The following is a 15768-nucleotide window of genomic DNA, read 5'->3' as shown; positions in this document are numbered from 1 at the left end:
ATATATGACGGCTGAAGAGTTTCAGAGCCATATTTAAAAAGAGTGACGTCAGCAATGCTGTGTTCAGTATATTCATCCATTATGAATGTAACCACAATACTCGTTTGAACGTTACTTTTATTGCAAATCTCGAGAGGTTCGAGCAGCACGACCTCTCAAGCAATAATGCCTCCTGAGACGTCGCCCGCCTGTATTTATACCAAAACATGCGTAATCACTCGCTTACAATAACAATTCGTCATCACTTTCAATTGTTCACTATGATTAATCAACTTTACAAACTCTGAGGCTATTTTAGTACTTGGTTAACAAGGTAATATTTAACTTTTAAATGACTACGATTAACTATTAACGCCTTCGCGCCGACATATATGTAAAAAAGCTAAACTATGACAAAGACAAAAAAACTGTGTGTATATCTCTATCACTCTTCAGAGCTTTTCTATACACCTAGCTAGCTCTAACAAGGTATTATTATTTTAATGCCAAATCTACCTTGATTCTTAATCTGAGTCCGGCTCATATATTACATTCGTGGTACTAGCCTCAAAGAGCTAGAATCCAAAGCCGTAAAGTCAGTTGAAAACGGTGGTTGAAAAAAAAAAAACTAGAAAGTGTTCTGTAGACTGAGTTAAAAAGCTAGACTGATGTACTGTGTAACCGCGTCTGAGATAGCGATAACGATGAATAACACGACAATTACCATTGTTTAGTAGTCAATATTTGTACTAACCGATCAACAATATTACTTATTAAACGTTTTTTATGTGAAAAAGAGTAAATAGTTAGTTAACTAATGAGAAATACATTGACGCCACGAATTCTCAAAGTGCAACTAAAGGATAAAAAATAGGTTAGCTGCGTCTCTGTTTATCACATTAGTAACTTTGTCTGTTTTCTCTTTTTAGTGTGAATGAGAAAGCAAACGTACCTTTGTCTAGATTTTTTACTCAGTCTACGTCTGTGAACAAAACTGTCAGTCACAGAGTACATGTCAGGGTAATCATTCATCTAAGATGTCAGTGTTCTGCGACTGTCATAGTCGTTATTGGTCTGTGGTCATAGTCTGTTTGCTGCTGTTTGCGAAACTAACCTATAAATTGTAGATTTATTTATTTATATAAATGTTTTAAATAGGTACCTATAATTTGGATTGTATTTAAATACTGAATCAACTATGGATTACCATTACGAACAGACCAGTGAAGTGGAGGCGTTAGACTCGATTTATTGTGGAGATATGCAGAGTAAATCATCATTTGCCATGTATTAAATTTTTTGTTATCATTTATTTAGGTACTTATTTACTTCTTACAGTTTTACAGACAGAGCCGATGCACAAGTTCAGTATACCGATCAAGTCGGAAGGATATGACGATGGTGAAGGACTGGCATGTGAGTTGGTGTTCACATACACACCAAAATATCCCGAAGAGTTGCCTGTACTTGAGATTAACACAGATGAAAGTTTTGACGAGATTGTAGACATAAATGAACTTTACAAGCATTTAATGGAACAAGTAAATCACATTTATTATTTCATTTTTTTATTCTACTTCAAGTTAGGCCTTGACTGAAACTGAGTAATGATTCTGTCTGAGATTTTATTATTCCCCTCTTCATACTTTTTTGGTTCCTATCTAGCATTGGGCCAGAATGCTTAATACCTGGCAGCACAGCTTTGCTTTTAAGATGGTAACTAGACATGGCCGAAGCCTAGCATAGAAAACTAGAAATTATAAATTTCTTAATTGCCTAAGCTGCAAACCTCCCACTTATAAGACTTGGTTTGTGGCTGAGCAAATTGAGTTCTCCCAAGTTCATGAGGTGAATATGTTCTGGTCTATCTGACTGTTTGTCTGTCTTCCTTATATCTTCTGGTATATTTTAAAAAATCACAAGTAATTGCATAATCTATGCCACAATACTAAAAATAAGATTAAAAATTATTTAAATAATTAATATTTAAATAAAGGTAGCACTCAGAAGTAAACAGAGAGATATTTCTGCTCAAGCTTGAAGACTATTTTTAAAAATAATTTTAGAAGCTAAGAATTTTTACTCTTTTCTCAAAAATCATATTTTGTTGGACTATCTGAAAAGCTACTTTTGTATTATTTTAAGTAATAACATGTTCATAAACTTAAACAACAATCATTGCTGATAATAGTTAAAGATTAAATGAAAACAATACACCTTAAACCTTCTACAGGATATATTTCCGAGTGTGCCGAAGAACCTGGTTCCTCCTTCACCTTTTTACTATCGTACTGCAAGGTACAGGCAAAGTCTGCACCCGTACATAGTCGAAGTTCCACGGATATGTATGAAGCAATTTGCCTCTTCATTTCTAATTTGGAACACCCTTCCAGCATCAGTTTCCCCCTCCAATTATAATATGGGTACCTTCAAGTCAAGAGTGAATAGGCATCGTCTAGGCAAGCGTGCTCCATCTTAGGCTGCATCATAACTTGCCACCAGGTCTGATTGCAGCCAAGCACTAGTTTATAAATAAAAAAAGGGTAAAGAAAAAGATGGCTGTAGCATTATAAAATGACTTATACATTTCAGGGTACAGAAAATCTAGGCATGGTAATGATATTCACACTAGTGTCAACGGGACAGGAGTGGCTCAATGTGCAGTGGGACAGCATTCAGAGAGAGCGGGAGGAAGTGGTTCTTGCTAAGAAGAAAGCTGATGAAGAAGCAGAACAGGTAGGAAGTATTGTTTTTTATCTGTGTGATCTGCAATCAGTCTGAGCATGTTTAGCAAATTGTTGAAGGTAGGATGTTGTGACATGAAAATGAAAATATTACTTTATTATACACCATACCAAATACAATTGAAAACTCTTCCAGTACCCGTAGTACAAGATTTTACGTCTCACCAAACCAAACCAAATTCGAGAGTCAAAATACTTCCGCGTTACAGTAAACTGGATCTTAAATGCCTTGTTTTAAAGCTCAAGTTTGTCTACACTTCTACAGCCAGCGCTCCAAGCGGAAACATTGCGAAATTAAAATCAGTGGCATTGAATATTTGACTTCAATTCAAGGCTGTTTAGATCCATTTTACTGTAACGCGGAAGTATTTCGACTCTCGAATTTGGTTTGGTTTGGTGAGACGTAAAATCTTGTACTACGGGTACAGGCTACTTAGAAAAGAAATCAGATAGTAGATTGGGTTAGGGTAGAATATTTATTATACATATAATAGACTAGCTGCTGCCCATGACTTTGGCCATATGGATTTAAGTTTTTGAAAATCCTGTTTGATTTTTTGCAATAAGTAGTCTGTGTCACTCTCTGAGGCTTTTTTATCTATATCTATGCAAAACATGACATTGAATCGTTGTTCCGTTGCGGCGTGATTGAAGGAAATACAAACACACTTTCGCATTCATAATATGGTATGATGACGCTCGCGACATCGCTAGCGTAATTTTCGGTTTTTTTTAAATCCTGTTTGATTTTCCAGGACAAAATGTAGCCTAATGATATGGTGTTTTTCTTGTTTCCAGAAAAGGTTTGAAGGCACACGAGTGACGGTAGAATCGTTCCTAGCGTGGAGAAAGCAGTTTGAAATTGAAATGGGTATTCCCGCCAAAAGGGAGAAGGAAGGAAAAGACAAGAACAAATTGACAGGCAAAGAGTTGTTCCTGAGGGACACCACTCTTAATGAATCTGATCTCAAATTCCTTGATGATGGTGAGATCTACAATTATAAAACTGTTACAGTTTGTCTGTTTACTCGTTGTGTTACGTTACATAAAAATCCCTGGTCCAAATGTGATGAAACTTTAGCACTTTACAGTAGACACAAATACCATACTGTTCCAACTTAAATCAAAATAGGTATTCCAAGATATGGTCTAAATTACAAAATAAAATTTTAATACAGTATATCAAAAATTGCAGAACCGGTAAAATTACCAATCACTTAGATTCTAAAAAAAATACATATCAAAAATTTCGTCATCAACAGTGAAGTTTTTGAAACTGGTGGTATTCCAAACTGCATCTCAATCACGGTTAGAATTTCTTGATATTGTTTGCTTATCTTCCAGCATTGAAATTCCTGATATATCGTTTTCAGTCTTATCTATTGCAGTGCCTGCTACATTATTTTGACATTCAAAATGAGTCAAGAGTGATTCAAGAGTAAATAGGCATCTTCTAGGCAGGCACTCTCCATTTTGCTGCATCATCACCTTGGTGTGTTTGCATCAAGCTTATGCCTATATAGTTAAAAAAAAGATACTATTGTACTTTACAGGCGACGCAGTCAAAGTGGATGAATCATTGTTTCAAGACTTGGATGATTTGGAGATCTCAGATGATGACGACGAGGACTACGTGCCGGGGCAGAGCGAAAGCGATTAACAAACAGCCTCGCGCTCTCAGTTGCGCAAACAATGCAAACATGGCCTTAACGGGTATAATGCATACATTTTGAGAACACACTTGCCAGATTTGCTTTGTGTTAACTGTCATATCAAAAGTATGTTTTACCCTTAGGCTGAGATCTATAGAGCGCACTTTGACTTTGCTCAGACTTAAGATTGAGTTAAAGCGAGACAGGTTTATGTGAGAGACATAGCTCTGCCTCGTTTTTTCTCTGTCTTAAGTCTAAGCCAAGCCAGAGCGCGCTCTATAGACCTCACCCTTAGATTAAGGACTAAAATCATACTTTTGATAAGACAGTTGACACATAGAGCAAATATGACGAGTGTGTTCTCAAAAATGCAATATACCTACTTGTTCTATTTCATGAAGTCCGCTCGGCCTTGATTTGTAGCACAGAACACTCAATAGTAGATACCTAACAGGTACAGAAGGCTCAATCGCAGACGTTTAAATAAATAGCGACTGTTTGTTACGACGCAATAAAGTGCAATTCAGCTCGCATCGCACTGCAGTCTAATGTTTAACAGACACCTCTGTTTCTATCGCGTAAATTCTTTATTTCTAATCTCTCTTATGAGATCGAAGGGTCGGGAGTCGTCGACAACTCTTGCCGCTGTAGGTAACGCGCCGTGATAGTAAAAGAATAGAGAGTGCACCTGTGTTTGCGCACTGTAATAAATCCTGTGCACATGGCTGAAATCGACCGCCGTTGCCGAAATTCAGTTGGAAATTCGGTTCGGTCGGTTGAACCCGATGATTAGTGGAACACTAAAACAATTATTTAGTGTTCCACTAATCATCGGGTTCACGTGACCAAGTCAGCTCGGCCTGGTTGTAATAGTGGGTGTATCAATAAGCGTTAACAGTCTAAACAGTCGCGGTCGAGACTGCGCCACTCACACTAAAACAATGTGCAGCGCACACAAACAGCTAAACCGACTTCATGAAATAGAGCATCTATATTACAGTTAATTTTGTTCGATGCAACTAAATATAAGGTAATTGAAAAGCTTTACAAATATGTTATTTGTTAGCATTTAAATAAACACATGGAACAAAGTAATGGTAATATAAAAACGTCATAAAATGTAGTACTCTGTTGTTGATTTTACGGTTTAATCGGAGATGATGTACGAAAGGAGAATTCTCCAAAATCATATACTTTTTTAGGGTTCCATAGTAAAATGAGGAACCCTTTCATTCTGTCTGTTCGACTGTGTCATTTTAAGATGAACAAATCAGAGCTGTAAGCTTGACAATTTACTAAGCGTACAGTACTTACCTATTACCATTACACAGAGGCATATTTAAATTTTTGAAAAAATCGTGTGTTATCTCCCGAACACGAAAAGCGTGAATGAAAATAAAATTTAGTTTTACCCTCCTCAGGCGCCGTCCTATTGTCATCGCTCGTGCGATGATGCGATGCGATTTCATCGTGCGATGAAATACAATATGAACGCATCGCATGATCGCGCGATCTTCAATAGGACATTCAGTAGAACACAGTTTGTTTGAATGCACGGGACGCGCGATCATTTTCTTCGGACGCACGCATCATCGCACGAGCGATGACAATAGGACGGCGCGCGCCTCAAGTGATAAACGATTACGAATTTTCTATTCTACCATTTAAGAAATAATTTTAGAACTAAAAGCTTTGCCAGGGTATAGCTTGGCTATGGAATCATTGCCTATGCATATAAAGATAAGCTTATGAAGAGTGAATAGGCACCTTCTAAGCAAACGCGTCCGATCTTAGGCCACATCATCAAAATGTGTTCACGAAAAAAAAATTTACTAAATCACATATAGATAGCGCAGTCCGTCATTCACTTGCAGTGTTCTACATAAAAGATTTAAATATAATATCTTGTGCGATGTTACGGAACCCTTCGTGTATGAGTCGTTTGGAAATTTCGGTAAAAATGGAAACTTTCCGCTGTGACTTGTAAACGAAATCATTGCGCGGTGCGGCGAGCGGCAAAAACTAATGTAGGCATAGAAACGTATAAAGCATGACCACGCATCGTTACCGGAAGCCATCAGCTTCGCCATCGAAGAGCCTTATTCTCAGTTCTATGAGGCTTCGCTCGTCGCGCCGCTAAACTTGTGGCCAAGCAGTAACATTTGTAAATAATTGAAGGAAAATTCCTTCCCGATAACAAAGTCTCATTTCTCTTATCCAGACAATTTTTTTGTTTAAAATTTAATAGAGTAAATAACTATGTGTGATCTTTTATAATAAGTTGTTAATTGTAATAAAACACATTGTTTTATTCAGAGAATAGTTTTATTTACACTTTCTCTATAGATATTTACAACCAACACATAGTATTTTATGTAAAAAGCGCTTTGACATAACTAACACATAGGTACCTCAACATTCCAGTAAAAAAAACAACTATTTGAGCAAACAAAACAAATCACTAGCTCTTACATCACATTATAATATTATCAGCTAACATAGATTAAATAAATACTCCTAACATAGTATGTTATGCGTCAATAAATGCGAACGACCCAATCAACGTAACTATAACGCGTAAAATTTAACTCCTCACGCGCCATTTTAACTTTTTGTGTCAAATTTCATGTCAAAAGTATGATTTTAGTCCAAGTTTTAGTCCTTATTTTAAAGGTTAACCGTACTTTTGACGTGACCATTGACACAGAGTTAAAATGGCGCGTGAGGAGTCATTTTGTACGGACTATATCTTATTTTAATTTAAATAAACTTAACTACATTGCACGACACCATAGGTTAATAAAAGAAATATTAGGTTTTTAATATTATATACATGTATGTACTACTAAAAATAAATAATAAATTAAGATTCATATAGTATTAATTAACCATAGATATGTATAGGTAGGTAATTTTTTTATATGAGGGTACTGTGGCCTAATACTGAAAAATTGAAACTGCAAACGTTGACTAAGCCAAAGCAAATAACCAAACGTTTCTTTTAAAGCTCTTTGTGGGTGAGTCTGACTGGCTTTTTACTTTACGTGTGAAATTTACGATTATACGATTTAATTTACGAAAGTACGATTTTAGTCCCTATTTGAACCGTACTTTTGCCATGACAGTTGCACCATAGACTTAAAATGGCGCTTGAAAAGTCATTTTGTACGGACTATACCTAAGTAGTCGTAGATTCAAATAAGTACCTATGTCTAAATTTGTAAAATACATTTTGCCGATTTTGAAAACATAATGTTATTTTCACTAGATTTTGTGATAAAATGGAGTTTGTAATAAACCCCATGTTGGGGTAGAGTACTGCGTATTGCGGACAGTGTAGACAAATCAATACCTAATATAGGTAGGTTTAATGCGTACAAAATGAGTTTTCACGCGCCATTTTAACTTTATATGTTGTAACTGTTTAAATGTTGTACCATTGTAACTGTCATGTAAAAAGTACGATTTTAGTCCTTATTTTAAAAGCGAACCGTACTCTTGAGATTACAGTTGACACATAAAGTTAAAATTGCACGTGAGAACCCATTTTGTACGGACTATTGCATACATTTTGAGGACGCACTTGCTACATTTGCTCTATGTGTCACCTGTTATATCAAAGTATGGGTTACCCGACTAAAATCCTACTTTTGACATGACAATTGAGACAGTACAGCAAATATGGCGAGTGTGTTCTCAAAATGTATGCACTATAATATTACAATTTGTGGATAAGTTTACGATATACCTACTTCCTGCGTAATAGGTACCTATGAAATAGATTAAAACATAAACTATTACAATTCATATTAAGATAATTAGTACGTCTTTAACCTACACAAGACACATTAATACCTAGTAATAAGCAACAAATTGTTCAATGTACCTATAACACAACATCCAGTCCTTTGTTACTTTAGCGCCTGCATTATACTTACACAAAAAGGTACGGGTACATAAACAAAATTGCGAATTCCCCAAAATATTTGGTTAAAAATGTTATATACCTTTGTATGCCTCTCTTATCGAGAGTTACATTTTTGTCCCGTTTGCCGTGGAGACCCTGGAGCCATGGAGTCTTAGAAGTCTTAGTCACTTAAACTAAAAAATATACGAGATAGCGTCACATGGTGACAGAAGGGCTGGCTCATTTTTTGCGAATCGGATCAGCCTGGGCTGTCCAGCGCGGAAATGCAGTCAGTATTCTTGGCACCATCCCACGCGGGCATGATTTTTATAGTAATTAGACAAGGCTAGGCTATAAGTTTTATTGTAATATTTTCAAATATATTTATTATTGAAATTGGACATTTACTTAATATCTACGTACCTACCTAATATGGTATGATCAAAGGACTTGTTTCCTAGGATAGTAGTACCGACACATTACGGCCGGCAAGTGTCTACCTATACCGTATCTAAAAACATTTTTTATTGAAATAAGATGGTGTGGTTTCTTATACCTTGTTCAAGGAAACGAGCTAATAGGAAAGTATGAAACCGCGCATCATTGGTTGCAAATAACGGACATAAGGCAAGTTCATTTTGCGACCAATAGGTACATCTTGTGCGGTACCGACCTGTCTTTTGGCGCTCCTTACTTTTATTCCCGGTTTTCGATTTTACGTTGACCTGGGCCATGGCTCGGTTATCAAACTACATTGTTTTTTTTCGTAACTTTTGTCTGGTGGTAGGCTTCGGTCTTGGCTAGTTACCACTCTACCGGCTAAGCTGTACCGCGATATAGCGTTCCGGTACGATGCCGCGTAGAAACCAAAGGGATTTGCACATTTACACTCTTTCCAGGTTAGCCCGCATCCATCTTAGACTGCATCATTACTTACCACCTAGTGAAATTGTAGTCAAGTACCTACTAACCTGTACCTGAATTTAAAAAAAACTTGGCATGTTTCTTGGGCTGATTATTGTTATATTATTGACTCGGATTGCGAACTGGATTGTTTTAAACTTCCAATGTTTTATTTATTACTTGCAATAATCAATTATTAATTTTATCTCGATACCGCACAGGCGAAGGCACGAAAAAAAGTAAATCTTTAAGTTGTTTTGTAGTGAGCAATATAAAAGCACCTTTATTTTTTTATGGAATGGTCAATGGCCACACTACCGACTGACCAATCACAATCATTGTGCACCCTTTTCACTTCCATACAATAGGGCCTTGGACTGTAGTAATAAAATGATGTGATGTTTTGCAAAGTGGTAGTTTATGGGACTAGAATTCATTATCAAAAAGAATAATTTAAAAAAATCATGATTTTTATATTTTTAATATAATTAATTATTAACGTCACGCCTGCAACGGAAAACGGTCAATGACAATGCGTAAACGATAAATAGTTTTCAAATTTTTAACATAAAAAATATTTTTCTCTTTAATAATGAATTCTAGCCCCATAAACTACCACTATACAAAAAATCATCATTTTATTACTACAGTCCAAGACCCTATTGTATAAGAAAGAGAGCGCCCCATGTTAGCTCGACTCAGTGAACAAGGTAAGTATAGGGAGGGTTTCCCAGAGAAAGACAAATGCACAGTCTTACGAACGGCCGCTTTGTGCTTTGGCACCATTATTGTAGGAAACCAGAGCTTTACTAACCATGAAACATTATTTTTGTTCATGATTTTCAACTTATTTTAATTGCTATATAGGCTAATAAACCAAAATCAAAGTGTGATAAAAACAAACGACCCAGTATATTAATAGGTATGAACATTTAGTCTTAAACAATTAACACTGTGTATAATATAATTTTAATGATAATTTTTCGTGCAACAACACTAATAAATAAAATTAATACCTATCATTTTAAATTCATGACAATTACTTACTGCACATTAAAGTACGTACCTACCTATATTACAACAATTTGTGGTCACCAGGTCTTGATATCATACCTACACTTACCTTACAAAGGAAGAGAAGGCCACGTTCAAAAACTAGTAACATGGGTAACCAACCATTCCAAAATCATACAAATTACAAATGAAAGAGATAGAGCTATTTTGTAACATATTATAGCTCCATCTCCATCACCTTTGCGGAAAGTACTTTTTATTACTAGACCTAACAATATACATTAACTAACTAGGTTAACTAGACACCTTAAAGTGACGGTAATACGCGACCCGCACACTACCCGCGCTCGCGCACACCGGGTTAGCGTAGTGGCTGTGCGGGTGTTATCACACCAATTGCCATCTCGATCTGTCGCGTACTGTATGTGTAAAGTGAGAACGCAGAGCTTCAGGATATTCAGGAAGGACTGAATATGCGGCGGCCTTTTTGTGAACAACTGAAACTTGAAAGTTGAAACAGTTTTATTTACCTAATATATCACACCGCTCCTGTCAAGAATTTGTTATATTCTCAAACCCGATCAACACTGCCCTGCCGGATCTGATCGCGCATTTTCCTCGATAAAAAATAGAACGTAGTTTCGTACTGTCGTGCTAAAGCCACGTATACGTAAGCATATATAAAAAAACTTGCCTACTAAAGTTCTGCTGAGTTTGAGTCAGTGAACAGGTGCACGTGCGGGCGTGGCAAATCAACGCGAGTGCTACTTGAGATCCCCAGCCTCGCTTCGGGAAGCCCGCGGCAAAAAACTATTAATGATTTTGTGAAATAATATGGCACAACGACAGTACAAGAGTGCTATTTACATTCTTCAGCCGATAGATATATCTAATTCTGATACGAACTCATCTTAATTTCTTAAAATATCTACCTATCTATTAATAGATATTTTACAATCGACCACAAAATCAACAGGAAAACATTATAGATGGGAACAAGTAGGAGGTATATAGACTGACATCCATTATTATCTGCTCAAATCTTACATCGAGGATTGCTAAATTGAATTTTGGTTAAGGCAGACGACCAACTATATTTACCTAAATTTAATTTATTTTTTGTAGGTACGTTTGTGCGGTACAAACGTACGAAAAAATTGTAAGTACGTGCAAGAAATAGATCGTACCAACGAAAATTGGAGAAATTGTTATTGTGTCTTAATGCCTCCACCTCAGATGAATTATTCTATAGAATAATTATTAGAATTATTCATCTGAGGCCTCCACCTACCGTCTGTGTGCTTCAGTGGCGGATTTGCCCTTAGGCACAATAGGCCCGAGCCTAGAGCGGCCACATATTAGGGGCGGCCGCTCTGCAATGCATCGTATTAATACTTATAACTAACTTGAACTTATATAAATAATCAATAAGTTCAAGAAAAATCACTAATAGAAAGTGCGTAAGCAACCAATAAAAGGACAATAGATCATTGTTTTTACGTGAACGAAACAATAGGTCAAGGATCGAGAAAGGCAAAAGCGTAAACACTTACAACCCATATTCACAAATGTTACTATGAGGTCTCATGTTGCGTTCGAACACACATGGTACAGAAAACCTATTCATAAACAACAGGAGGGACGGACCAAAACGAGACCATAAAACTTTACGCGATACATTTTGGCAAAACAATACAGATAGGGTATAGCGTAGGGTATAGGATGTATGTCCGAGTGTTTGTGTGATTTAAATAATTTCTGTTTGAAAAATCGCGATTAATAAAGTAAATCCTTGAGAAAACTAATATAGAGCGATCACTACAAAACTTATACCTACGTGATATAAAAAAAAACGATTATTACGGTGCCGATGAATTTTAAAGATGCTAATGGATGCTATAGATTTTTTAGGGTTCTGTAGCCAAATAGCAAAAAACGGAACCCTTATAAATGTATAATATCATGTCTGTCTGTCTGTCTGTATGTCCGTCCGTATGTCACAGCCACTTTTTTCCGAAACCATAAGAGCTATACTTTTGAAACTTGGTAAGTAGATGTATTCTGTGAATCGCATTAAGATTTTCACACAAAAATAGAAACAAAAACAATAAATTTTGGGGGTCACCTACTTAGAACTGAAACTCAAAAAATATTTTTTTTCATCAAACCTATACGTGTGGAGTATGATATGATAGATCTTCAAAAATGATATTGAGGTTTCTAATGTCATTTTTTTCTAAACTGAACAGTTTGCGCGAGAGACACTTCCAAAGTGGTAAAATGTGTGTCTCCCCCCCCACAAATTTCGAACCCCTATTTCATCCTCTTAGAGGTTAGATTTTCAAAAATCGTGTCTTAGCGGATGCCTACGTCATAATAGATATCTGCATGCCAAATCTCAGCCCGATCCGTCCGTAAGTTTGAACTGTATGTTGATAGATCAGTCAGTCAGGACTTTTGTATATATACAGATAACCGTTTTAAATGTTTTATTTGAATGTGCAATTATCCCTGAAAGGTCGAAAAATATTGCAAACTAGGTACCAGCTATGTTAACTAAATTTCTGAATCGATTTCGATGAAAATTGACAATAAAGTAAATTCATTAAGTACTGTGTAGTCTAAATATATAAAAGGAAAAGGTGACTGACTGACTGACTGATCTATCAACGCTCAGCTCAAACTACTGGAAGGATCGGGCTGAAATTTGGAATGCAGATAGCTATTATTACGTAGGCATACGCTAAGAAAGGATTTTTGAAAATTTTACCCTTAAGGGGGTGAAATAGGGGTTTGAAATTCATGTGGTCCACGCTGATGAAGTCGCGAGCATAAGTTAGTCTTTAATATGATGAGAGCTGGGAAAGGGGCGGCTCTGGCCTGGGGCCTAGAGCGGCCAAGACTGCAAATCCGCCTCTGGTGTGCTTAGAGATTAGGTAGGTATAGGTACACCAGACCAACATTGATAAAATTCGAGCGTCGAAACACTTCAGCCTTATTAACATTGACGATAAATTCCTCGATTTCAGGTTCGTGCTGCACTTGCTGGTAGATTGCGGAAAATTTGCATCAATCATTATTACAATCGGTATTCTTATTACAACTAGTAAGTACCTACGTACGCAATGTAGCCAATAGTGAGCGATCGTCAACCAATCAGAGGTGATTGCGATCGTGACAGCTGTCAGTCTACCGCAGTCGAGCTGCTGAAATAATTGCTTCACAAACAGAGTCCGTACTATTGCATAAACACAATACAGCCGCGCCTCGCTGGGATCACGCCCCGCAGCGGTTGTAGAAGCCGTAGGAGCGGAGCCGCTTGCTGGAAGTGACGGCGAGTGCTCATTTGAGTCTTTGCGTCACGTTGGCCAGTGCGACCGCGAACGCCTGCAGCGCTGAGAACGGATACTGGAAGTCTAATGTGTACGCGTTGCCGTCGATACGACCAAACTGCATCACCTAGAAAAATAAACATTCTAAATTTTTTATAATTAGGTATGTATAGTACACCTATACATATAGGGACACCAGCAGAATTACTAATTGAGTAGGTAGGTACGTACACACTGCATGTTGTATTGTTATAGGGTTCCGTACCTCAAAAGGAAAAAAGGAACCCTTATAGCATCAATTCATTGTGGTCATGAACAAATAATAATTACATAGTATTTTCAATTTTCAAAGTAAGATAACTATACCAAGTGGGACCCACCTATACCAAGTATCATATGAAAGGGCTTTACGTGTACATTCTTAAACAGATTTTTATGCATAATAGTTTTTGATTTATCGTGCAAAATGTCGAAAAAAACACCCGAGTACCTACGGAACCCTCAGTGCGCGAGTCTGACTCGCACTTGGCCGGATTTTTTCTTCCTGGGCCTGTTTCCGGTCTTAGAAGTGTTACACCTGTTGCAGAATTCCTTAAACCATCATTTACACATGCGCGGCCATCGCGGCGCGGCATCACGCCTTACGTTGGCATATCGCCCGTAGTCTCACCACTGCGTGACATGCAAGACGAGCGGAAACGGATGTGAGAACAGGTACTAGGTAGCTCGCGTCCCGGCCATGCTGCGTGCCCTCTGGCGCATGGTGAATAGGTACATGTCTTTACAACTTCTCTAAGAGTTGCATTGGACACTTTGTGCTGCCGTAGTCATTTTAGACTCTACCTGTTTGCCGTGGTACTCGATCTGGAAGTTCTTAGCGGACTCCTGCGTGACGCGGCCGCCGAAGTCGAGCTGGTAGACCTGGCTGTTCTCGTTCCACATTGGCGCCTTGTTGTGCATCACCAGCTGCCGCCGCGTGTTACTGCGACCCTCGGCGGCAGTGGACGCTGTTGCCACGCTCATGTTGCCCCCAGCACGCTTAAGCTGAAGATAAAGTAATTTTGGAAAGATTTTTACGGGACATTTCTCCGCGATTATTGCCTCATCTGGTGACAGAAGGGCTGGCTCATTCTTTGCGCAACGGATCAGTCTGGCTGTCCAGTGCGGAAATGCAGCCAGTACTCTTGGCACCATTCCACGCGTGAATTATTTGTATACTTGTACCTAATTACTATATATTTTCATTATATTAATTTTCCAAGATTATTTCATCAAGGGATACCTACTAAAATGATATTATTAATCTTGATAGTTGGAATCCTTTTTTTTCTTGATAGTTGGAGGCGCACGTTATGGCCACGCGCAGTCTAAAAATCTATACCTACCTACACTTATAAGTAGTCCGTGATAGTTCGAGATGGCAATCGGAGTATGAGGCGGGGGGGGACCCCGCACACTCGCACGTCACCGGGTTAGCGCGGGGGCTGTGCGGGTGTGCGGAGCGTTCCCTCCCCATTTCAACCTGTCGCGTACTATACCTACCTAAGTAATGACTAATGAATCTAAAAAATAAAAAGTGGTGATAGCGTAATGGTTAATGCTTTGGCCTTCTATTAGGGGAGCTCCGGAATCGACCCCGGACATACACCACTAGTCTCGAACTTTTCGGATGTAAGTACCTATATGTGCGTTTTAATTAATTAAATATTACGTAAGTACTAACGGTGCAGTAAAATATCCTGATTCCTGAGGAAACATGCATGCATTAGACTAATGTCTGTGAAATCTGCACTTGGAAAGCCACCGTGGTGGCTATTTCATTCTGAAAGGAGACTGAATAGTGGTCCGGCGAGAGTTGAGATCATTGATGTAGTATTAATCTGTTGAATGATGAATGAAACTAACCTTATTTCTCAGCTGTGCCTTCTGGAAGCTTTCGAGATCTCTGTAGTTCTTGCTGTTGACTTCGTTGTAGCCGTTTGAGTATTCATCGTCGGAGCTTTCGGAGAGCTTCTTGTTCCTTCTTCGATTCAATAGAGGTGAGTTGAGCAGTTGTCTGAAAAATAGAAAAACTCAAAAAATATATTAAGTAGGTAGGTACTTCTTTAGTAACTACGATATTGTACGTTTGGGAAGAGCATACCTACTCTATTTAGGCAGTGGTATCGAAATTTGAAAATAACCCTAATGATTGCCAACCTTCGTATGGAGACGACACACGAAGAATATCGTATGTT

At 37.8% G+C, this 15768-nt stretch overlaps 2 protein-coding genes across 4 annotated transcripts in view; one reads left to right on the top strand and one right to left on the bottom strand.

The window, feature by feature from the left end:
* Window positions 1-1049: 1049 nt before the first annotated feature.
* Window positions 1050-6213, top strand: LOC117987283 (RWD domain-containing protein 1). Of its 2 annotated transcripts, none has more exons than XM_034974248.2 (5): window positions 1050-1247; window positions 1318-1520; window positions 2572-2715; window positions 3522-3708; window positions 4277-6213. In XM_034974248.2, the coding sequence occupies exons 1-5, from the start codon at window positions 1178-1180 to the stop codon at window positions 4381-4383; spliced, it is 711 nt and encodes a 236-aa protein (XP_034830139.1). In that variant the 5' UTR covers window positions 1050-1177; the 3' UTR covers window positions 4384-6213. The 2 variants fall into 2 exon arrangements, with proteins under 2 accessions (XP_034830139.1, XP_069358388.1); XM_069502287.1 differs by having other exon boundaries at window positions 1068-1137.
* A 471-nt stretch (window positions 6214-6684) lies between these two features.
* Window positions 6685-15768, bottom strand: part of Tusp (WD40 superfamily protein Tusp) — a 36836-nt gene continuing 27752 nt past the window's right edge. For both annotated transcript variants that reach the window (XM_069502258.1, XM_069502259.1), the window contains exons 13-15: window positions 15437-15587; window positions 14375-14575; window positions 6685-13658 (exon numbers count right to left, since the gene is read on the bottom strand). In XM_069502258.1, coding sequence (XP_069358359.1) covers window positions 13542-13658; window positions 14375-14575; window positions 15437-15587 — 469 coding nt within the window. In that variant the 3' untranslated portion in view covers window positions 6685-13541. The remainder of the gene's footprint in view (window positions 13659-14374; window positions 14576-15436; window positions 15588-15768) is intronic.

This window comes from Maniola hyperantus, chromosome 12 (assembly GCF_902806685.2).
Source record: "Maniola hyperantus chromosome 12, iAphHyp1.2, whole genome shotgun sequence".
Classification (NCBI taxonomy): domain Eukaryota; kingdom Metazoa; phylum Arthropoda; class Insecta; order Lepidoptera; family Nymphalidae; genus Maniola; species Maniola hyperantus.
This window is presented reverse-complemented; position numbering and strand designations above follow the sequence as displayed.